The sequence below is a fragment of the Rhopilema esculentum genome, chromosome 2, assembly GCF_057945365.1.
Source record: "Rhopilema esculentum isolate cy_ngs chromosome 2, ASM5794536v1, whole genome shotgun sequence".
Lineage (NCBI taxonomy): Eukaryota > Metazoa > Cnidaria > Scyphozoa > Rhizostomeae > Rhizostomatidae > Rhopilema > Rhopilema esculentum.
In genome coordinates this window covers 4,296,547-4,319,575 of record NC_142816.1, presented here as the reverse complement: position 1 = coordinate 4,319,575, position 23,029 = coordinate 4,296,547, and the positions used below count along the sequence as shown (strand labels likewise).

General features: G+C 36.7%; 1 protein-coding gene across 1 annotated transcript; it reads right to left on the bottom strand.

The window, feature by feature from the left end:
* Positions 1-74: 74 nt before the first annotated feature.
* LOC135695287 (uncharacterized) lies at positions 75-20,335 on the bottom strand. Its single transcript, XM_065214295.2, has 12 exons — positions 20,154-20,335; positions 19,377-19,498; positions 17,205-17,459; positions 16,570-16,824; positions 15,810-15,926; positions 12,663-14,003; positions 11,936-12,034; positions 6,477-6,625; positions 5,832-5,893; positions 4,373-4,527; positions 3,223-3,285; positions 75-1,662 (listed from the first exon to the last, which is right to left on the bottom strand). The coding sequence occupies exons 2-12, from the start codon at positions 19,459-19,461 to the stop codon at positions 1,427-1,429; spliced, it is 2,817 nt and encodes a 938-aa protein (XP_065070367.2). The 5' UTR covers positions 19,462-19,498; positions 20,154-20,335; the 3' UTR covers positions 75-1,426.
* Positions 20,336-23,029: the final 2,694 nt, after the last annotated feature.

Sequence of the window (23,029 nt, the reverse complement as noted above, 5' to 3'; positions counted from 1 at the left end):
AGGAGGGCTTTGGGTAATGCTCATAATAGGGGGGCTTTAGGTAACGCTCATAATAGGAGGGCTTTGGGTAATGCTCATAATAGGGGGGCTTTAGGTAACGCTCATAATGAAAAAAAACATTAAACATATAAAGTCTACGTTTACATTGCTATTTATTTAAAATGCGCCATTTTAGATATAGTTATCCCTTAATTCAACAAACATCGATATATGATATTTGTTCATCGTCAATTACAGCAAAATCGATTATTTCAGCTACACGGACAGCGAAAATGGCTACAAGACAATATAAACCCCTATTGCTGGCCATATACATAATCACTAGTGACGCAATCGCTAGTGTACGCCAGGCCCCAGTTTCTAGAATTCCTAATTCCCCTTGATAAAAAAACCCATTGTTTGCAAAGACAATTTCTATTCCCAAAGTGTGATGGCGTATCTCTTGGGGATGGTCAGATGGTGCAGAATTTTCATGATTGAATTTCACACGAGGAATTCTAGAAGTATCTTCACTGAGAATCTTTTATGACCTGCTATTTAATCCTACGGACAAACGAGATTAGATATTGGTTTTTTGGAGATGCCAAACTGATATTTGTTGGTAAGTTTCTCAGTTGTTTATTTTGAAGTCTGTTAGGGATAGTTAAAAGATATGCCTAATTCATCATGAGTTGTTAGTGAAGCATCTCAAGGGCGGTGCCAAGAACTACTTGTGTTGGGGCTTGCAGCTCTACTTGATTAAAAACCAAACTTTGGAAACGCACTAAAAAACATAACGATTTAAACTGCCCATGATTATAGTGGTACTCGTTTTTGCAAACGAGATTTTGGCAAGGCCGCCGATAGGAAAACAGTAAAGCAGCAAAGCAGTAAGACAATGACCCCGCGATCAAAGCTGGCAGAAATTTTTATGCTTCCATTACTTTTTTATACTTACGATACCTTTCAGAATATCTTTTGCAACCATTTTCTTGCAAACGTTTGAAGCTGTTTACTACTTTTTAGTCATACTTTTGCTACGTTTAATTAAATTTATCTTCAATGAAAGTGACTTGCCACCTCTCAGCGGCCCTGGACTGGATATTGGCAATCAAATAATGACTTGACTGAAATAATACCTATGAAAGTTTTTCAATAATAACAAATAATAAATGCAGTAAAGCAATATTATTTCCGCCCTATTTACTGCATTATCTGCTATTATTTTTTTCTATTTCTTTTCGTTTATTATTTTCTATTTTTGCTAAAACCTTTACCTTTGCAAAAAATAGGAAGGGCTAAACATCCCTAGCCACCAAACCCCCCCCCCCCCCCCCCCCCTCCTAAAGAAATTCGGTTTCTAAAACACAACCAAATACAAAACAAGTCCATTTGCAGCTAAATTGCAAGGTTTTTCTACACTGGGGCTCCAAGAATGACGCGAAACCTAAGCCAAATACAAGGAGCCGTTGTCGTCAGCTTCTTTGCAGATTGAACTCGACTCTGTCCCTAGCTTTGAAAGTGCATGCTCTGAAGGGGTAACAGAATTTCTCCCAGAAAAACTCCCAAAGGTCTGCTTCCTGAAATTCTGTCCCTTTTTGCTCCTGCACAGCATAAAGCCAAAAAGAAACAATCCCGAGGCAGCAATGCATGCTCCAATTATCAAACTGATATTATCAGAGCCTGGAAAATCAAGCCAAAGTCGAAAGATAATTTCATCTTACAGTTGAAAAACAAAGTAAGCAGTTATTTTTGGATAAGGACTTATCAAACAAAGTAAAAACTTGAAGATAGCAGGGAAGAGCGGAAATAGAGCATACCAAAGTATTTTTCGACCGACACATTAAAGGCCAGTAGCAAATCATATCCAGATGCGGATTTAAATTAATGTGGCTCCAGGCACCGCGCAGCCATTTCACTTTTTGCAATAATAGGTACGAAAATGTTAAAAAAGTTTACTCTGACGCAACTTTGGAACGGATCCTAAGTCGTAGCAGTTCGTCTTGGCTGGGAACCCTTTTTGCTCATTTTCTTGGTGTCTTATTTTGTTAAATCTATCTTTTTGTAATTGATATCTTCTCTGAATCGGACTGTTTATAAAAAGAAGTGGAAAGAAGAAAATATTTTCTAAATGGAGCGTTTTCCGGCGTTCTTAAGGACGTGGCCTCAAAAACTGTCGGTCATGCCCTATTCAGCCAATCCACTTTTAGAATGGTGCACGGTGCCAGTGTGGTTCTTCAACTAGGTGAGAGGTCAGCAGCAATGAGCCAATCAAACGCACCATTTTTCGTCTCACAATACTTCTGATCCGACGTTTATACACCAAACCGACGTTGTTATGAATTTGCTTTTCCGTGCTATGTTCAAATTTTGTGATACTAGGGGGTTACTTGGAGGCTCTTTTTAATCATCCAGTCACCAACCCAAATTATGTAATTGATGATTGTATTTTTCTAAGTTAATTATAATTTATCGCTTAAAAACTTTGAAATTGAACTGGGGGGCCAAAGCTAGTTCCGATGCAGTGAGGTGTCTGGTTTTTCGAGGTCCTTGTAAAGGGTTTTCAAAACAGGGGGAAATATCGTCTGTTGGTCAAGGGTGCCTGTGCCAGAGGGGCAGCGGGGTGGCCCCTTTGCCTTCCCAAAATTCAGCAAAATTCAGCGCCAGTTTTGTTATTGTTTTGCCCTTTTGCGCTTTGCCCCTATTGCCTTCTTTGAGTGCAGACTTCCCTGGATATGGTCAAAAAGGGGACCTCTGTGTCCTTTAGCCTTAGACACCTGTTGTGATCTGATAGTAATTTTGATAAATTTATGGTGCAAGGTATTGCTGTTAAATGAATCCATGCTACAAAGCAATGGTAGCTCACTTAAATAATGTTTATCTCCTGTTTTTAAGAGAGTGAATAATAAAAAGGCTTGGTTGATTTTTTTTTATAGGCGAGGCTTTGACTTGGGAATCCTGTGTCAATATGGTGAATCATGTTAGGCCTAGGCTACCCAGGGTAGGCCTAGGCAATATTTGAAGTAGTATTATGTTCCATGTAGCGAAATTGACATAACAAAATGATGAAAACTGGCAAAACGATTTGATGTAAAAGTTTGGGCTGAAGTTGGAAAAACATTTTCCGATTTTTCTGTGTGTACTGCACCTATAATTGCTCCGGGCCAATTAGCATGCAGTCAACTGAAATTCTGTATTTTCCAGTATTTGTAAAGTTACAACAAAAGGGAAAAAATATTGCACCTTTTTTACTGAACTCAATTTCCGTAGCATTGTTGCAAGACGCGTCGTTGCACCGGCTACCAACTAAAAAAGATAGAACCATTTTAGAAATGGTTCAGCATGGATCTTAAAATATATCAGCTTAAGTTTCTATTGTTAGCAATGAAGAATTATAAAGTTTTAAAATGCATTGCATACTTTAACTCACCCACAGTGTTTTTTGTAAAATGGGAGTTAGCGTAATAATTTTATGCAGTTCTGCTTTAGGGTAAGTTCATAAAACTGTTAAGTTGCGATGTTTTTTGTTGTACAATCCCTTTTTACAAGAGACGTTCTTGGTTGCTGTGTTCTTGGTAAAAAGGTCGTTTGCGACAACGAGTTTGCAACAGTGATCTTATCTGTAGCGACCTTTGCTATTTTGACCTTTGCCTTAGTAATTTTTGATATAATGACCTCTGCTACATGGGTCTCAGCAACCATAGAATTTTGTGCTGGAAAATTTCTCTTTATTTGTTCTACCTTGAAACTTAACTGTAATCTTATTCTTTTGAAGCTGTTATTATATAATATAATAGGCTACCAGCTGTTTCACGTGTTCTTCACTGAGTTAATAGTAAATATACTTATTGATAGCCAATAAATCTTATTATCTGATTTATATAAGGAAACATTGTTGCGTAATACAGCATTTTTAGTTCTTCAGTCTTTGAATCATTTTGAAAAGTTTAAGTGAAGAAATGTTTTATCTGAACCAAAAACTGTTAAGCACAGATGAGCTAAAATCATCATAAAGAAATATTCCATTCTCGATGGAGTTTGATTTCTCAATGGCAATTACGTTCTCAAACATGTTTTTCAAACTACCTACTGCAAAAGTTTTTAAAGGCACCTTTTTTTAATTGCAAACAAATTTGTTTGAGAGGAAAAATTAGAGTTTAAGCTTTTGTTGATAGAAGCTTCAATAAACAAGGCGATGAGATGTAGCCGTTGGCTGCTTGTATGCAGTTCACAAAAGTCCTCTCCCATTGTAATATTGCGTGAAATTTTCGCTCAACTCTACAATGTATTATATTGCATTGATGTGTGTGAATGTCTTTTCCTGTATTTTGATGCCAACTAGTGAAATTCATTAAATGTATTCAGTGTTAAGTTTATAAAGAATTTTGCTTACCTCTGGCACCTACTTTCATAGTCATGATTCTCGCACCTGCAAGGCTGCCATTCAGTGTCTTCATAATCGAACTTTCTATTACAGTGTTTTCGTACGTTATGTTGGTTTTATATAAAAACGTTGTTTTCACTTCCAAAAAACCAATGCTCGGTGATCTGAGATCAAAACATGATACATGAGACAGTGACAAAAATTGCAGGGTTTGTAAGAGGGAGCTTATGCTAAATTGATGCTTTTGTCGGTGAATTTTGCCTCACCTCCAAACAGTGGTGGCGCCAGAGGAGGGCTAGGGGGGCTACAGCCCCTCCGTCGGAAGCATCTAGCCCCCTCATCGGAGGAAATTTTAGGTTATTGTCGGAGCAAATTTGACAAAATAACGTACGAAAACTGCTTATTTTAGTCATTTTAGTCCCACTGTCGGAAGCTCCAGCCCCTCTGTCGGAAGATTTCTGGCGCCACCTCTGCCTCCAAACTACACCCCCTTCCTTCCCCTCTTAAATCGATTTTGGTCTCTGCAATGAGACTTTTCAAGCAACAAGAAAGTTTAAACTTTGCAACTAATTGCTAAGAATTCAACACAAAGCAAAAACTTTCCCGTGCATTAGATTATTTTTTGGTTTCCTTCTTCTTTAAATAATGGCATTTTCGAATCGTCCGAAAAACTGCCAATTGTATAAATATCAATTTGATAGATAGAGAGTTATTCATCAAATGTAGATTATTTTTTAACCCACTCTTGGAAATTTTTGTAATTTAAAAGATTCAGTTTCAAAGTTGCAAAAGAATATTTCCCACCATCTGAAAGACCAAAAAGTTGTTCTAGTAATTATAACTTGGACAAAATTAAAGGCAATCTGTCTCGTTGTGGATTAGTTAACGAGTACAATAGCTGGAACAATAGCCTAAACACGATTCCAGCGCTATGCCATATCTTTTACAATGCGATAAATTAAAGGGGGACTGGAAACAATAAAAATCCCTTTTTTCTTGTAACCAATCAACGTCGTGACAGATTGCCTTTAACCTTTTACGATTCCTCTCTGGCTGCATCTACAAGGGGGGGGGGGGGGGGTGGTGGAGATTACAGTCGAACGTGACCTTGTAAATTTTCACTGAATACTCTGACTATCTGGGGATGTGATGTGCCTGCCAACAGGGTTTAACTTTAACCTGAAAATTTCGGGACAGGATTATACTTTTCTCTTTTTTTTCCTGCACAGGTATGCCGATTGAAGATATCATTTTTTTATGTTTCATGTTTTAAGAATTTTATTCCAGGTCTTTTGTCAGAATATTGTCTCAGGACAGGGTCATGAAATTTTCTGGCAGGCACATCCCCGTCATTTTCTTTAAGAGTAACCTCCTGGGTGCTCAAAGGAAGGCGTAAGGAGAAAATTCGCAGATATTTGCTTGGGATATCTGCTTCTTGGGAATAACAGCAAATTTGAATTTTTATTACCCTATCGACACCACTGTGATAGCTGTGACGTTATCCAACTCTGGAAGTACTTTATTTTCGAGCTGAAAAGCAAAATTTGAAAATGATCTCAATAAACTTTATTCTATTAAAAAATGTAAAATTTCCAAAAATTCAAAACATAACTATGTAAAAACCAACCTTATAGAATTTGATAATAATGATAATAAAAATATAGTAAAATTAGGCAGTGTAAAATTGACGACTTATCTTTCGAATTAAAAGAAAAAAAATAATTATAGTAATAGAGAATAATAATTATTATTATTGTTATATTTTTTGCCTACGAAGAGCCTTTCACCCAAAAGTGTTCTCAAAATATTCTATGTTGGCAGTGTATGCCCCCTTTTCTGGTAAATTCATTTGGGAAGTTTAATGTGCTCTATACGAATTTCCATTATCGAAAATTTATAGTTAGATCGTTAAGATCGTTAAGAGAGTTGTCAATATTTGGGCCTACATTTTGGAGGTAAAAATATGAGGTCGTTCGTACGTCTCTGCCATAGTAAACAGTGGAGACGGATCATTTTATCAATTATTTAATCATAAGCTTGTTAGAGTTGAGGTTTGCCTGTCTTTTCACGTTCGGCTCCGTAAGTAACAGCTAAAAGTAACCAAATTGAGTACCTCTGTCTTGATTGCGTTTTTCAAACTGGAATAGAGATCTGAAATTGGATTCAAAATTTCGTTGATGATGTCTTTATCTGTCAGGTTCAATAACATTCCTTCAATCACCGGGTCTTCGATTTTGAAAATTACCTCGATCTGGTGGCTATCTGGAAAAGAGTTTAGTCAGGTCATCTAATCAAATAAGAGATAAAATCCAGGTTTTCAGGGGGAAAAGCGCTCACTGTTTCATACTCTTCATTGTAGCAACGCTCTCTACTCCAAATTCCTATAAGCTACACTTGCCACTCTAATGATCTGCTTTAAATGCATACTCATACTTAAAAGCCCCTATACTTTATTTTAACTATTCATTTTCCTCTAAGCTTTATTAAAGTAAGAAAGAAGTTTATTTATGTCACAAAATTTGATTTTTACTTTCTAGATATTTTTTCTTATTGTACAGCCTTTAATTTTATTTTTGCAGAATTTTGCGATAGTTTGTGTCGAGAATACTGATGTTCACATTATTAGTTAAAATTAATATTTCATAGTAAATTTATTTTTGTAATATTTGTTTAACTTTGTTATGAAGTCATCAAAAGAAATGAAAGCAAATTAAGTAAACTTGGCAACTCTTTTTACGATTCGGGGCCATTTAACATACTAACTAGTGATATGCAAAATCAGGTAGATATGTATAAAATTTGGTGAGATATGGCCAATAGAAGATTTAAAGTTTGCTAACGAATTACTGTAATTCTGGCCTGGTTCATAAAGTTATGAACCAAGACCAAATTACAGAGGCCTGATGGAGCAAGAGCCTGTGCTCTTGTAGCCATGTCTCAGCCAAGTTGTAATAAAATCAACGGATTTTGTATATCTAGAGGAATAGCTTGCTGCCCTTTCGATTTATGGGTTCAAATCTAAAAAATTCTAAGAATAGATTTTTGTGACGTCATCACTTTGGTGCAAAGCAAGCAACGAGAGTAGGAATATTTGTGTGTGTTACCATAATTTGTGACGTCATACTTCTCCAGGCTAATTTTATGTAATCTGAGGTTTAAAGTGACCTAGGACTGCTGCTAAAACTTTCTATAGAAATACCTTATCAAAAAATTAATTCAATTTGCATGAGCTCTATCTATCAAATGTTAAAAACGCACGTTTAACAGCGTCTTAGAACCTCTTTAGATTCAGTACAATTGTTTTCATCTTCACACGATTGCTTCTTATGCAAAATCCCTCATCAGCAATTTTTCTCTAAACTGCTTAAATTACTGAAAGAAAACTTCGACTTATCTTTATTTTATTTTCCCTTCTAAACATTAAGCAGCAAAAACAACATTATCAAACTTCAATTTTCTTCAATTACTGGAAATTTATCACACTTATTAAACTTCCATTTGTCTTAGTATGCTTGCCTAATTTTCGGCATGACACTCAGATTTTGTGTTATTAATGATCCTCATTCTATCGCATTAAAAATAAATAAATCGACTTGCAAGCAGTTAAGAATATACGGAATGCTGCCATTTTAATGAAAATAGAAAATGCTTTTTGAAAGAAATTATTTGTAAGAACCTTGAGCAATTGAGACAAAATATTGCTAATAGCTATAATCCTAACAGAGTCATTCAAAGTTTCTTACCAGTCAAGAAATCCTCGGTTTTTGTCTCGGTTGGGTCAACAACCGATGACTCACTTAGAGGAGCCATTGTCATCTGTGACGTCATTTGAGTAAAGATTTTAATGACAGGATCTGTATAGCTGCTAGTTGGGATTGCTGGAGCAGTTGTACAGTTTGCCAAAGTTTTTTTGGTCAAAAATTCTTCGTAAGAGTAGGCTGAAAGTTCTTTAAAATAACTAGAATAGTTACTTCATAAAATTATATTTCAAGTTAAATCTTAGAAATCATAGAACAAATTTAGTTGCAATGAAGTTTTAAGAGTGAATTTCACTTTTAAAGAAGTCGGTACAAATATAAAAATATCAATATACTTATATGATAAGAAATATGAAATATGATAAGAAATATATATTGCAATGTTTATCATTTTAGCTTATAACCTTATAGAATGAAACAAGCTCCTATGGCAAAACTGAACTGCATTAAAAATGATAAAGGTACCCCGAGTCCCTCAAACATAGCTTCGCGCAGACTCGGAAATTCAAAAAAAGGAGAGAAAATACTGTCAAAAAAAGAGTCTATGAAACGGAGCCGCTTTTCTTGTTCGCTAACACCAACATTTTATTCTAAGCACTAGAACGACAACTCCATTAGCGTGCAATGTTTTTCTGTAATTTTTGTTGTTCAAAAGAACAAACAGACCTATTCTATTATCCTGATACCATTCATTTATACTTCTGCTCGAAGGCGCCACTTTAAAAATTGAAAAAAAGCAATTGAAATTCCCCCAATCAATCAAATTCGGTTCCTTGATTTTGAGGAACCTGTGGACAAGAAAATCGGCTCGGTTTCGCAGACTCTACTTTTTCTTCTATTTTCAATTTTGTCAACAGAGTCTGCACGCAGGCTACTTAAACATTACACCCGTCAGTCGATCTACAATCAATAATACCTTATTGGGCTGAAAATCTTGCATTTGGAACACAAGTGTTTTGTTTTCGTTTCAAAAGTATATTATATTTTCTTTTCAGAGCCAATACTTACCAGTTTGGTTAACGGGTGTAAAGGAACTAGCGGCTGTACTGTAACATTGCATAATGAGGCAACATTGTCTGTCTATGTAGAAAAGCTTTTCGTCTGTTTAGATGTCAACTCCACGAACTCTAACAGGTATGATTTATTATCTAAATTGTTTGGTACTAGACTGCTAATCATTTTAAACATGCTTACTATAATAAAATTTCAGAGAAAGCTTTATGCATTTAAGCTATTTTAAAAGCTGTGAACTGTGTAATTTAAAATGAAAACAATATAGACCATTATTGATAATTTGATTGAAAAATTTCAGATATTTACATTCAGCATACTTTGAGTTATATGAAAACATTTATATTATAAAATGACGTAGTTGAGTTATATTAAAACGTTAGAAGTGTTGGAACAGCCTAAAACATTTTAAAGAGTGAAAGTATCCTTTTTAAACGTTGCAAACTTCTAAAATATTGCCAACTTTTAAGGTGCTTGAAGCCATTAACGTCTGTCAAACGTTTCAAAAATTTTAAACGCTTCAAACACTTTAAACGTTTCGTACATTTTGATGCTTTTAAACATTTCAAACGTTGAGAACTTTAAAACGTTGAAATGTTTAAAGAACTATAAAAAAGTTGCAAACGTTTGAAAATTTACAATTTTTTTTAACATTTCGAGCTCTTTAAACGCTATTAACTTTTCAAAAGATTTGAACGTTTTAAAATGTTGCAGACTGTTAATAACTTTAAAAAATTTTTAAGCGTTTTGTAAGTTTGAAGTTCTTACTTTGTTCAAACTTTTTAATGTGGCTCACCTTCGAAACCAAGAGCTCAAACGCTTACATTCATAAAACGCTTTTAAAATCATTTTTACCCTGAATCTCCGGCAAATTATGAGCTACTTCGCGTGTTCTGGATTTTATCGTCATCCTTGGTAGAGTTGAAGATTTCAAATGTTTTTTTTTAATTAATGACAAGGTCAGAAGAGTTGCGCTGCTCCATTCAAGGTTGTGAATCGATACATTTTTGTAATGCAAGATGCGTGACAATAGTTCAATATGAGATATTAAACCTCCAGAAAATTATACGATTGAAATGTAGCAAAGCCTTGCCATTAAAGCTTTATAGAAGGCAGTTCCTAAATCTCTAAGTCATGATTTAGTTAGACAGTTTTTTTAGGTAGACTGTGAAATGAAATGTCAGATAAAAATACAGTGCTTAATCGTGAGTTGAAGTTATTTGCAGAAATTCAAAATTAATCATTGTAAAAAGCAGTTCGCACAGCTTGAGTAAACTAACCAAACAAATTTTCAGTTTACCAACACTCTCAGCCACCTTCTCATACATTGCTCTCAGGCACCCAGTGGCTATGTCTATTAATTCAAATACAATTATCTTTTAGCTACCCTATTTCCCCGATACCGTCAGGTATGGTACGATATCATACTGCATTTGTTATCTTTTTACACATACTGTATTCAAAGGAATATGGTACGATACGAGACCGTATTGTCCTTCTGTTTACACAATACCGTATTCAAGCGAATATGCTATGATGTTGCATTGGTCTTCCGTTACGATACGATACCATTTTTTTGTGAATGTTGTACGATATCATATTGCATTGGTCTTCCGTTTATACGGTACCGTATTTATATAAATTTGGTACGATAATTTACAGTTTTGGTTTTCTTTTTAAACGATTACGTTTTCAATAGAAAATGGTACGATACGATACCATATCGACCTTCTGTTTACACGATATCATATTCAAACGTATTCGGATAATTTAGATGAGTGTGGTACAATATCATACTGAATTGGTCTCCTATTAACACGATATGATACCATACGATACCATAGCGGCCTTCTGTTTACGCGATACCATCATATTCAAACGTATTCGGATAATTCAGTTGAGAGTGGTACAATATCATACTGAATCGGTCTTCTGTCAACACGATACAAAACTGAAATGCATTAGGCAGGATATCATGCCATATTGGCCATCTGTTTGCACTCAACATATTCATGTAAATGTTGTGAGATAGCATACCACATTTGTCAGCTGTTTACATTATACTGTATTCAACGAGAAGGTTCAACATACTGCACCTAGTCTAACGTTTATACAAAGATGCTCACGAAGTGGGTTTTAAGTGCAGACGTTGAGCCAAAACGGTATGAAAAGGAAATGTTATTGTGTAAGCGACTGTATAAAACTGTTTCATGTGAATCAACAAAAGGGCCGATATTATAAACCAAAACATGATGTGCCTTTGTCCTATCGCTCGTGACCATGATGCTTGATCAATGCGATAAAAAAGATAATCATTCTGTATATCCCATATTCTGAACCATATAAAATATTATACACATGATGCATTTGTACAGTGCAGAATATGTCATATATCTTCCGTAATACCTACTATATATCATAAAGAATAAAATCATCTCTCATGCTTTATGATTCTGCGTATGTTTTTTGTTATAGAAGGTGCTTGCCTAAGGTAAAGAGAAATAACCTAGACAGTGATTTCTATATCCTTATGTCCTCTGAATTCATACTACTTTACGCAAATGAATCTCTTTTCCCTATTCTGAAAGTCGCTTCCCTACCAAATGTACATATAAAATCATTCTAGATTCATCATAATAGATCTCACATATAGGCCCATATTTTCTTTCATAAGATATCATCAATTTAAGTGAAAATCTCTGCTCGAAACTTTAATATAATTTTGGTGGTATGAAATGCCTTGTTAATACATTACCGCTGTTGCACCCTAAATCTTTTTAATGAATCAACAAAAAATACTTACAATTTTGTACAATTGATGTCATCACTGAAACTGTCGTAGGCTCTACATCCTTAAACTGAGTTGCTTTTGAACCATATGTCACTGTTGGCATTTGCAACGCTGTGATAAAATAAAGATCCAATCATGAACTGTATTTAATGGGTGATTATATTCAAAGTAAGATCTTTTTCCCACTATGCCTTGATTTTGACGCGTGTGATTAATATAATCATCATTAATGGGACTACATATACCTATAGTCATGATGGTTTTGATTTTTATGATTAATGTGTTTGCCACTGTAAGAGTCAAATAATCATATACAGCCTATATAATCACGGTAGTTTTGATGTTTACGATTATTGTGATTGCCACGATAGAGGTTGTATAATCGCGGTGATTTTGAGGTTGACGATTAAGATGTGCCACTTTAAGAGCCTCTATAATCTTATTTAGCCTATATAATCACGGTGGTTTTGATGTTTACGATTATTGTGATTGCCACGATAGAGGTTGTATAATCGCGGTGATTTTGAGGTTGACGATTAAGGTGATTGCCACTTTAAGAGCCTCTATAATCATACTTAGCCTATATAATCACGGTGGTTTTGATATTCACGATTATTGTGATTGCCACAATAGAACCTATCGATAATGTGGTTGTCACTATAGAGCTTATATGAGCACAGTAGCTATAATGGTCAATAGGCAAGCTACATTACATTTTCCAAAATTTTGGAAAACTTACAGCTTGATTCGACGTTAGTCGAAACCACTTCTTTTTCACATATATTTCCATCACCTTTAAATCCAATGTTGCAAATGCATTCAAACGACCCCACTGTGTTAAAACATGTAGCATCAACATGGCATGGGTTCTGAAAGCATTCATTCTCATCAAAACATGAATTGCTTTCACCAGAAAAACCATTGCCAGATAGCCCAGTTGCACATGTACATTGGAAAGATCCAAGGGCATTAGTGCATGTTGCATTAGTATGGCAAGGGTTATCTAAACATTCATTTATGTCTACGCATTTGGTCCCGTCGCCACTAAAGCCTTCCTTACAATTACATTGAAACGACCCAAGGGTATTCTGACATGTTGCGTTCTCATGGCAAAGGTTCTTTAAGCATTCGTTTACGTCTACGCATGCGATGCCGTTGCCACTAAAGCCTTCCTTGCAAGTACATTGATATGTTCCAAACATATTCTGACATGTTGCGTTCTTGTGGCAAAGGTTCTCTAAACATTCATTTACGTCTTCGCATTCGGTGCCATTGCCAAAAAAGCCTTCCTTGCATGTACACTGAAAGGATCCAAAGGTATTGAGGCATGTTGCATTGTCGTGGCAAGGGCTTTCTAAGCATTCATTTACGTCTTCGCATTCGGTGCCATTGCCAAAAAAGCCTTCCTTGCATGTACATTGAAAGGATCCAAAGGTATTGAGGCATGTTGCATTGTCGTGGCAAGGGCTTTCTAAGCATTCATTTACGTCTTCGCATTCGGTGCCATTGCCAAAAAAGCCTTCCTTGCATGTACATTGAAAGGATCCAAAGGTATTGAGGCATGTTGCATTGTCGTGGCAAGGGCTCTCTAAACATTCATTTACGTCTTCGCATTCGGTGCCATTGCCAAAAAAGCCTTCCTTGCATGTACACTGAAAGGATCCAAAGGTATTGAGGCATGTTGCATTGTCGTGGCAAGGGCTTTCTAAGCATTCATTTACGTCTTCGCATTCGGTGCCATTACCAATGAGACCTTGCTTGCATGAACAATTGAATGACCCAAAGGAGTTTGAACATGTGGCATTGGAATGGCAAGGTGATTTTAGGCACTCGTCGTCATCTTCACATATTGTACCATTACCGACAAAGCCTGAATTGCAATTACAGCTATAAGCTCCATTTGTATTGGTGCAAGTTGATTCGGTGTGACAGTTGGCAGTTAAGCATTCATCTATGTCAATGCAAGTGCCTCGTCCTTGCAATGTATAGCCTTGTTGGCAAGAGCAATTGTAGCCTCCACCATTGTTAATGCAAACTTGCGAACATTCATTTAATTCAGAGTTTGAGCATTCATTGATATCTGAAAAAAACAGAAATCAGCAACATATCAAGTTGGTGGTCATAATTACGCATCAAGACATACTGTTTTATTTGTTATTATGAATCCCCTCTTATATCTTTGACAAAAGGGATTTATCTATAAAATGCGCAGGCAAATAATTTCATTTGGGGCTGCGATGCTTTTGATATTCAATTCTGCCTACAGAATTGTAGGGACGCGACAGAAAACTAAAATGGACCCTGTATTGTCCCTGTCAACTCAGTACACTCTTTTTCTTATTAGAACTAGTAAATTGAAGTTCAGGCTGGCTGTTCCTACTTTTTTCAAAATTCTGAGGCTGGATTGTTCTTGATTTGTCCTTAGATAACTAGGGTGTAAGCAGTACAATTGCTACCTATGGCGCACCTCCCTAGAGGCAACAGACCCCATTTGCCAAAAAAGCTAGTGAGGCATCCTTCACTTGCCGACATGTTTGAAAATTCACCGAAGAATGACTAGATTGAAAAAAACTACTCGCTTTTTGGATAAATGTTGTTCAAAATCACACAATTTTTCATAACTTTTGACCAATTTTGAGGCTCGTGTTCTTTTAAAATTGTTTTTATAAAGAAAAGTGGACTGGGATTGTTTAGATGGGGGGGGGGGCAGTTTAGATTTCTATTGTTTAGGCCTGTTATTCTACCCATTGGAATGAGCCAAAGAAATAGTACACCATATAAACATGGACATGAGGGCGAAGACTTGTGGACAAAATTTAAGTCTCATGGCGCTTCACAGATGTATTTAAAGCTATTTTATATCATAGAAACTTGAGTTCGTTCCCACTCTTCTCACTACAACCTCGTTTCAAAATTTTGTTCATCTTTTGATTCGAGGCTTGCTTATTTCTTTAAGAGCTACCAATATTTCTATCACAAAATACATTGTTCGATGTGTAAACACATTCAATTCTGTGGTGCAAATACCGTCATTGATTTCTGTGCATAACTGTGCATAAGTATATGATCGATGATATGAGCAAGATTTTGAAAGCCAGCGGTCCTTCGAGCAAATTCTGGTTCGTCTCATTTTACTGGACAAATTATTTGTTCAAGTTGTCCCGTTTCCTGAATACCTTTCGTTTGCGTCTTCTTGTAAACGTCAAAACATTTTTCTCCTCATTTTGTCTCATGATTTCTGTCTGACATGTCCTTTATTGATGGTTATTTGACCATCTTTTCCATTATTTTCCAGTAGTTTGTCTGGTGGCATCAGGCAAAATACTTCTTAATTCCAGCGATCAGAAATTGTATAAGAGCTCATATTGTAATCAAATTTTCTTGGAATCTTTCTTGGATAGGGTATCAAATGTTTTTCAATCTCTAGTATTGGGTGCAGGAAAAATGCTAGAGTTTGTGATAGGCTGAAAAATGTTCCTTTCAAAAAATAAAGATTCCTCAGACCTGCATAGAACATGACTTATGACGACTCCCTTGTGTGTTTTATGCAAAATTAGAGAGTTGCTGCTCGATACCTTGAGGCGGTTATATTATTGAGTCCGACGAGCATAGCACTAGACAGTGATTGAATAGCCTGTGCTGCAGCCCCTTAACTTGACGGTAGCTCCAGACTACTTTCAAGTTAGGGGTCTGGGACACAGGCTATGATTGAATCGATTAAAAGGGAGTCCTTCTGGACTTTTCTCATGATATAAATATGTTATGAAATTTTAGAAAATGCATGCATTCATTGAGTGGTAGTGAATGCATTTATTTACACGCTTCCTCTCTGGTTTCACCACTGTGTATTATGATTTTAAAAAATATAAAACTCAGTCTAACTCACCTTGGCAGCTTGAGGCTGTTCCAGTATAGCCCTGTTTACAACCACATTGATATGTTCCATCTATCTTCATACATTTAGCATTCTCTTGACATGTTATTTCGGCACACATGACTTTTTCTGTATAAAGATCGAAAGTTTTTTGGAAATAATGAAATAAACTGAATTTCTAAGTCACATGATGAGCGGTAGAGAAAATTTTTCAAAATTTTTAAACCTTTTTATGCAAATATTCTAATTGCCTATTCCGATCACAGGTTCCAGAATTCAAAATTTTACGTTTTCAAATCTCTGCCTTGTAGCAAAATTTAGCTTTTTGTATGAACCCAGTGACGTATCTTTGTCTTCACTTCATAGTGGCCTCTTTACCCCACATTCTTCAGTATGTGAGCTACTTTTTCACACACTTCCATAGTCCTGTCACAAGCTCTCGTTTCTGAGTCATTTTATCATTATTGTAAACGCTGAATGCCACGGTGAGACGTTCCCTAAAATTCGGTACGTTAACGATGGTCTTTGTTTATTTGCTTCTCATTAGCAGCACAGTTTGATAAGGGTCACCATACTTTTAAAGGTTCAAATCAGCGCTACACAATCAATAGTTGTGTTACTTTAAACAAATACAAATTGTTTTTGACCCACAATTAAATTACTCCAACCCTGTCCCTCTAGCCCATTACCCCATCTCGCATAGGACCTTGGCCTAGCGCAACAGCGAGTGAAAAAGGGTAACCCAATTTTTTGACGAATGCTCTCGATTTACCTTCGTCGCAAAGTGGAACGTTGCAGTATTGCATGCGAACACTTGGCGATGTGGTGTAACACCAAGGTCCCTCTGGTTCTCCGTCTGGATTCCTACAGTAATTCAAGTATACTCCCTTGCCAGGAAAGTAGGCATTGGTTACGGAATGCTGATGTGGAGATTGCGCTCCCCATTGCTGGCAGGTTAAACCTTCTCGTGTAGTATTCACAAATCCTCGGTATTCCCCGCCCTTGATAGTATCTTTGCAATCGGGTGCTGAAATGCAGAATAAAAGGAGAGGTTGTTACAAACATGAATCGCGAATGGTTTATTTAAGAGATCTTGGGATGCGTCAACGTCGATGCATGTGTGCACTCATCGGCGTTTAGCTCTTTGGAAGAGATGCTTAGCATGGACCTTGCCAGAATGTTGTTGCTTTGTTTAGATATAGATATCCGATAAAAAGATGAAATAATTTCTTCAACACTTTTCCTGAAATTGTTCAGTTTAGATTAAATTTCCCTTAAATAGTTTAGGTACATTTAATTCGAATTCAAGTACTGAAAAGTGCTAGTTGAATTGGCGATTTTTTGCTCAGATATTTTATCTTTAAATTGGAAAAAAAGACCGAAAACATTCAAACCAAATGTAATTACCGTTAGGACATTTTGGCACGTCGCAGTATGCCCATCTTGTGGTTGTGGCCAAAGTATAGCACCATGGACCACCCGGTTCATGGTCAGGGTTCCGACAATAATTTTCTTCCAATCCGGCATTTGGATATGTCGCTGCGGTCGTAGCCATGTGCGAATGTGGCGAGTGAACGTCCCATCTTTGACAGGGTATACCGGCCTTAGTCTCTTGTTTCAAGCCCCTGTAGCCCTGGCCTGTGACTGTATTTTTACACTCTTCTGTAAAAAAGTGCACGCACGTCAATAGATTCATTTCAATTAATTCACTAAAGTGGATTGAATAGTAACGTCATGAAAAGATCTGTTGAGAATTATAAATTTGACTATTTTTTGGCGGTACAGAACTTGAAAATTGCTTTGAAAAAGCAAACATTTTACAACATACTGGCTAAAAGCTTTTTCGTCTGACACCCCTCAGAGCATAAAACGTCAGAATAAGGGTCCGAAAGAACACGATGAAAAATATAAACCCATTTGGGTATCGAAATACGCTAATCAGAAAAACGCAAGCACAAGACTGGTATAGTTGACCAATCAGTGTTGCGTGCTATATAAAATTTGAACTATATAATGAAACAAACCCGCCGAATGGTTGAGTCTATCAGAAATAGGTTGAGATATAGCCATGTGAACACTGGCCGTCTTTATCAAAGCATTTTAGCTAGGCCTGGTATTCTAAATACTATAAAGCAACCTAACAAAACAACATCAGTCATTTAAGATCTTCTCTACGTTGTGACAACTCATGTAATATTGTGACATCATCACATTTTTTGTATCTATACTATCCCCTTTGGATGCTCTAGAAATATCTATTCTATTTTGTTAGGGATCGCAAACATATCGATTTGATTCCCCAACAACGTCGTTTGGACCTTTGGGGGGGGGGAGGGGCTTTTCTCAAGACGTTTTCAAATTGAGATTTTACATCGAAAAATGATCTTGTCTTCCAAAAAAAATCACAACCTGTAAAATCTGAACGTTGTCTTTGTTGACTGTCTCTCACTGTCAATATGAACTTTCTAATATGGTCGGGTCTTAAACTCTTTACTAAAGGTTGGCCAATAAAAAGAGACACTCGGACCATAACATAAGAATTTTTTATAATTCAACTCAACAATCATGTGAAATCAATTTGCAATGGAACTCAACAATAATACGAATCAACTGAATCACTATTCTGGTGGCGAAGGTACGGCAACGTCGACATTTATGACTTTCGCAATTATATAAAAAGGACTTCCCGTCAATAATATGCAGGGAATATTTCTCAAATTAGGTTCTATATGAATTACATCTATCTGTGTAGTTTTGCAAGAAAGATCAAAGGATTGTAAGAAAATTTTTCAGACACAGGTTTGTATGACAGTCCTTTCCATGTTGAAGTATTTCTCGCTCTTTGCAGATAATTTTGCTGTCAGAATCGTTCCCAGCAGTGAAATTTGATGTGAATGTAGAGTCAGTACTGCAGTCTCCCACACATTAAAGGCAATCTGTCTCGTTGTGGATTGGTTAACGAGAACAATAGCTGGAACAATGGCCTAAACACGATTCCAGAGCTCCGCCATATTTTTTACAATGCGATAAATTGAAGGGGGACTGGAAACAATAAAAATTCCTTTGTTCAAATAACCAAACAACGTCGTGACAGATTGCCTTTAAGCACTGCAAAATCCCCGCCAAGTAACCTGCACAGATTTTGCTTATATCGATATTCAGGTCCTGGACGTTTTATGGCGAGGTAGGGGGGTCTAAACGAAAACTTCCAAACGACGTTGTTGGGGAAAAATCGATATGTTTGCGGTCCCTTATCGACAATATATCTACGCTCTTTTCACAACTGGGCATTAGTTGTAGCACCCAGCGCTCAGATTCTCTTTAAATGGCTTCAATAGCTTGAAACAGTTTTTGTGGAATCGAATTCGATTAAATACTATCCTGTAAAAGAGGATTTCAATTCAGAAAATTTAAAGCAAGATAAGTTCGATTGATAGATCTTCAATAGCTAGACTATGTAAATACTTTTTCCGCTGAAATCGCCTCCTACATGTACCCATAGACCCTATCCATACCCAATGTACACGATTATCCTCAATACACGTTTAACAGATGATTCCAGAGGTATTTATCACCTACCAGGAGCCAACGTTGTCCCAATGACATTGCCAAAGGATGCTATGGCCAGGAAAATGTAAATGGAGTATTTTTTAAACATTAGCATTTTCTCTGTTTCTCGAGACTTCAGAATGGAGCGCGCTCTATAGAAGAATTAACATAGCATTGGAAGAGCGAAATATTAAACGGGATAAAAGAAAATGTTGTAATTTCGAGTGCAGAGTCGATTCATTCTATTGCCCTATTAGGACATACAAAAGAAAATGATGGTTTTTAGCTGAAAAGAGTTAAGCTATATAAGAATAGTTTTCAAGTATGTAATACCAATTATTAAGGAAAAGGAGGGTTTATTAAAAAGCATCAGAAAGCCATTAAGGGTGACATACGCAATCCACAGTATCTGAAGCAAATATTTTTCAGAACAGAGAAATGAAAATACTGGGCTATAAAATGTGCTGATGAACTTCTTTTAGTGTTCGGTAAAGGAAAGTTAGAAATATTATTAAAATTAAGTGTTTACAATTGGCGAAGGATGTTATGGTGCCTGTGATTATGCTGGAGATCACGAGTAACTTCTAACGCCATATGTTTTAAAAACTTCGACAAAAATGGATAGAATTTTGCTGTCTAATTCAATTTTTTGCAATTTCGTTCGCAACAATGGAGGTATCGCTTGATATCATACATAAGTAAAACGCATTATAATGTAATCCATGAAAAATACTGTTAACATAAAGTTATAAAAAAAACATTTTTTCTAGAGATGGAATTACTAGCTGAAAATTAGTAAACATTCACCTTCAATTGCTGTAATGAGCAGCAACCAGTATATGAATCTTTGCCAAGATGAATATTTAGGGAAAGAAGTAGTATTCACAAGGTGACACTAATTTTTTCTTTAGCTTAGAGCTCTTCTTCTTTACCAGCAAAATTACACGCAAAACAACAGCAAGTGCTGGTTATTCTGAGTCATAAACAATCAGATCTTTTTAACTAAACACATAAGGTCATATGACATCAAATTTGCTGATTATCATTACAATCTTTATAATCACTACCATCTTTTAATTTATGTGGTGTGCAGAATTGCCTGCACAGAGGTCATAGAAATTAAACGATTACAACCAATAAGGCATCTCTGAAAATATGGTTGATGTTATCCAGAGGCATGGAGATGGGTGGGCTGGAACAGAATGCTATCCCATCCCGGCCCAATTCCTTATTGCTTTAGTTTTGCACACTTCTTTCTTCTGGGGCACTTTGTCTATCTTTGTGTTGGCTAGAAATTGCGCAAGGCCCACGCCACCGGGGGAGGGGGGTGGAGGGGCCATCCCCCCTACTTTTTTGCGAAGCAAGTAGTTTTAAAGCTGCAGTAAAAGGTGAAAAAGCATTGGGCCCCTATTTTTGCTTGCCTTGGCCCCCAACTTTCAAATTTGTGGCGTAGGCCCTGTGGCGATACCACGGAGGGATTGGCAGGACCAATCTCCACAATTCTAGGCAAGATCTTTTTTGTATTTTGTCTGAATCGATGAAAAATATTGTTTGTGGAAGGGTTGGTTTTTTGCAAAGTAGTGTTTGTGATTTGATTCTATGATTTGGAAACAGCCTTCACGTAGTCTTGGGCGTCCCCCTTTGGTGAATTTTGCGCAAGATCTATATCATACCATGTCATCATTTATTTAAGCATAGTAGCTAATTATTATTATTATTATTCTTATTATTGGCTAATTTAGCGACTCAAAGAAACCTAGATGTTAATTGGTCCGGATGATTAAAGAGGGAGCAGTCAGCAACAAGCTGACAAAGGTCCCACCCAGTCATCTCAAGTTTCTTACATAGACAATGTCTGTCTCAAAATTCTGGCTCTTCCTAGTAGCGCTGTCTTTTGTATCAACTGTAACTTTACATCAATTCAGATCTTTTCCATGTAGCCTTCAAAACATTATAATCACAACTAGTGCCCTTATCACAACATGTGTAACCGGCCCTTTCTCATTCTCCACCGATTTTCGATTTCCGATTTCCGATTTCCGATTTCCAATTTCCGATTTCCGATTTCCTCCTCTAATGGCTCATATTTCTCCATTTGTTCTTGTTCTTTATCTATTTCCCTACTATCACCAAGAATGGCAAATGAATTATCTCCTCTTCTTTAATTTTATTTTCGTCAACAACAATGTCTGGCCTTCTTGCTTGATCAATCCTATCAAACTAAACTGTAAAATCTTAGGCCGTGATTCTAAAACCTCTTCTGGCTTCTGCTTATACCATTTTGTGGCTCTTTCAAATTTGCATTTTTCCGCTAACAATCAATGAATATACCTTGCCACATTGTCGTGTAGTCTTTTATTTTCCTTTGTGTGCCAGTTTAGCACCACACATTCTATATAAAGATGTATTGCTTGTTTCATTAAGAGCTTGGTATTATTAGCGCGCAGTGCCTGTTCCTGTGCACTACACACTAATGCTTCAGTGCTTCCTTTCAGATCTCCGTTCTTTTAACACGTTTTAACCCCGTTCCATTGTTTTTCCAATTCACTTTTTGCCTAATTTTTGCATTCATTTGGTGTTACTGCTACTGCCTCAGCAGTATTCTTTGTCCCAAGATCTCCTACTTTTGACATAAAATTGACTCTGACATGCTTAATATACAAAGCCAGGTTGTTTGTCTCATTTTCGACACAATTCTCACAGCTCCCTACAACCCCCTACAACCTTTTCCTTAGCTAGACTGAAGTTCTTTATTCATTAACATTAGTTTCTTGGTTGTTCTGTCAAAGCATTTCTAGCTCATGTTTTCTCCATTTTATAATTCCTGCCCAAGGACGCCTGTGCTAGGGGGCAGCGGGGGCAGTAGGGGCAATTGCTTCCCTTGCCCTTGCGAGTTGAACATTTTTCTTTGTTTTAAAATTGTTTTGCTCTTGGCGCTTTACCCCGGTGCCCATTTTGAGTGTAGGCTTCCCTGTTCCTGACCCATAGCGCATTAGGTAGACTTCTGGGGTTGAGTTTCGATTGCATGGAGACTGCAAATCATTCACTTTTATATTCATTCTCATCAACCTAGAATCAATCTCTATGGAATATTTTCTTCATGTCCTCTTCCTTTATTCCCAGATACAGACACCCATCTCCACCTACAACCTTGGTCTTTCCAGCCTCTTACCTCTTATCAGAGTCAGGAAAGCATTTCGATTGCACGGTCACTGACCGGAGGAAGGTGAGGGAAAGTCCACGAAAAACAATAGAAGCTCCAATGACACACCCAAGCCACGACCACTTCCTATTTTTTGCGAGGGAGGTTTGTCTTCTGGGATGTTTTTGTCTGAAAGAAGGTTAACAACTTTTCTGGACTCTGTTCACCATTGATAAGTTCACTTTCTGTTCTAAGTCTTCCCATTTCAATTCGAGGCCACAACGCCCCACATTTTTATCCAAAGTTCTATACCTATCTATATCGTGGCTAATAAAGTTGACAGTAGATTTTAATCTCTCAATTTCATTCTCATTTTTTTTGCGAACAACTTTAAGTCGTTGATGCACAACCCTAGTTGCCAGAGCCTCAGAGCCTGGCACCCAGGGTAGATGACGAACAACAGACGAGATAAGCTGTCTCCTTGGAAGATTGCTCTGCGTATGTTTACAAGCCCTAGAGTTTCCATGTCAGTTGTACTTTC